This window comes from Amphimedon queenslandica, unplaced genomic scaffold (assembly GCF_000090795.2).
Source record: "Amphimedon queenslandica unplaced genomic scaffold, v1.1 AMPQUscaffold_10650, whole genome shotgun sequence".
NCBI classification, from domain to species: domain Eukaryota; kingdom Metazoa; phylum Porifera; class Demospongiae; order Haplosclerida; family Niphatidae; genus Amphimedon; species Amphimedon queenslandica.
In genome coordinates this window covers 3,514-5,254 of record NW_003549095.1, presented here as the reverse complement: position 1 = coordinate 5,254, position 1,741 = coordinate 3,514, and the positions used below count along the sequence as shown (strand labels likewise).

At 35.7% G+C, this 1,741-nt stretch overlaps 2 protein-coding genes across 2 annotated transcripts in view; both read left to right on the top strand.

The window, feature by feature from the left end:
- The window catches only part of LOC109589984 (lipoprotein NlpI-like), a 3,326-nt gene extending 2,137 nt beyond the window's left edge, over positions 1-1,189 (top strand). Inside the window, exon 8 of the mRNA XM_020005950.1 lies at positions 605-1,189. Within this exon, the coding sequence (XP_019861509.1) occupies positions 605-704 (100 nt within the window). The 3' untranslated portion in view covers positions 705-1,189. The remainder of the gene's footprint in view (positions 1-604) is intronic.
- The window catches only part of LOC109589983 (fatty acyl-CoA reductase 1-like), a 4,421-nt gene continuing 3,406 nt past the window's right edge, over positions 727-1,741 (top strand). The window contains exon 1 of the mRNA XM_020005949.1: positions 727-738. Within this exon, the coding sequence (XP_019861508.1) occupies positions 727-738 (12 nt within the window). The remainder of the gene's footprint in view (positions 739-1,741) is intronic.

Here is a 1,741-nt window from a genome sequence, read left to right as displayed (position 1 = left end):
CATAAGAATCATGTGATACATGTCAGAATGACAATTATTACTTAAATGATTTTTATTATGATAAACTAAAAGCTTTAAAAAATATTTTTGCAGGCCTAGGTATATTTATTTATTAATTCATTAATTAATTTATTTATTTTACAAGACTCAAACATGCATGTATAATACAGAGTGATGATAGTGTCTTGAGGGGCTATAGGACTACTGCTGGGTACCCTAAGATTAGTACATATGCTATTATAACAATAAGTAAATAAATAAATAAAATAATTTGAGGGTTGAAGGTGCAGGATTGAGAAAATGACACTTAGAAAATAGAGAAAAATGAGGCAAAGGGTGCATGGATTGTGTGAATCAAAATAAGACAGAAAATGAGACCAAAATTGACAGAAAAACTCTATATAGTATTCTGTATATAACTGCATCAGTGTTTCCTCCCCACACAAATTAATTACAATAGTAGCTGCCATGTAGTCCTCAATAAACAGTCATTCTAAAAATAATTGAATATGTACATACAGTAGATTGATATACATTACATTCCTGCCTGAAGTTTTCACCAATATGGGTGCAATTATTTGCATGACTTTTTGTTCATGAATAGGTTACTGACAGACTGTGACTGCTACTACGGTGAATTCTGTAACCATACAGATATACATTACATACATTACCCTTTCCATGCAGCATTCTTTGCATATTAAAGGATGGTTTTTGCTTTTAAACATGTCTATGTATGTGAGTGCTAGAAAAGGCATCTCATTGTATTCTATTGATCATTGTTGGGACAAGTCTTGACTGTGTCATCTGATACTAATGAATTATGTTTCTGCACTGTTTGGGTCTCAATAGTAAATCTCATTATAGTGATAGGAAAATTAGTATGTACTGACAGCTCAGCATCATGTATTGTAGCTTTATGAATATTATTATAAAAATCACATGAGTGGTGTGACATACAGATAAACAAATGAATATGCTGTAATTCTAATAAACCCATGCAGAGTTCCTGTCACAATGGTCTATAAATATAGTTATACAGATAGGAACATTTGTACACAGCTCTGTATATTATTCATGAGTGGTACTGTGTAACAATATTGAGTTATGGATGATGTAATCCTGAGAATACCTATATGCAGAGATAATCATACACAACTCACCTAAGTGACCTCACCACTAGCGTATCCAAGGGGGGGCTGAGGGGGCTTGAGCACCCCCCTCATGGCTGGGCTCAGAAAAAATTACTCAAATCCTGGACTCTTGCATCACTACCAAGCCTCTTAATAAAGTTATTTAGCCCCCTGATCATGATTTCAGCAGTTTCCAGTGCTTTAAGGAGCAATCAGAAGTCGTCAGAAGTACCAGTATGCTTGAAATTATCTTGACCACACCCGTGATTTACGAAAATGAAGGAAAACGCCGTTTTACTGCCGTAAAAAGGGGGTGTGGCCCAAATTGCGGCGCGCTTCACGCGCCCTCAGCACCCCCCTTTTCCAATTTCTAGATACGCCACTGCTCACCCTAACTCAATGACCATGATCTGACCATGCATGCCTATTAAGGATAATTGCAACTGTTCTGCCCTCTATCTCTATGCATTCCCTCTCTTATCTATTTTTCTGTATTGTAATAATTATACAATAATATCCACAATAATAATACCAGGTATAAAATTCAAGCTGTCAATATGGAGGATGCACGCTGGGCCACACCATTAAATATTTGTGATTCATTGCTT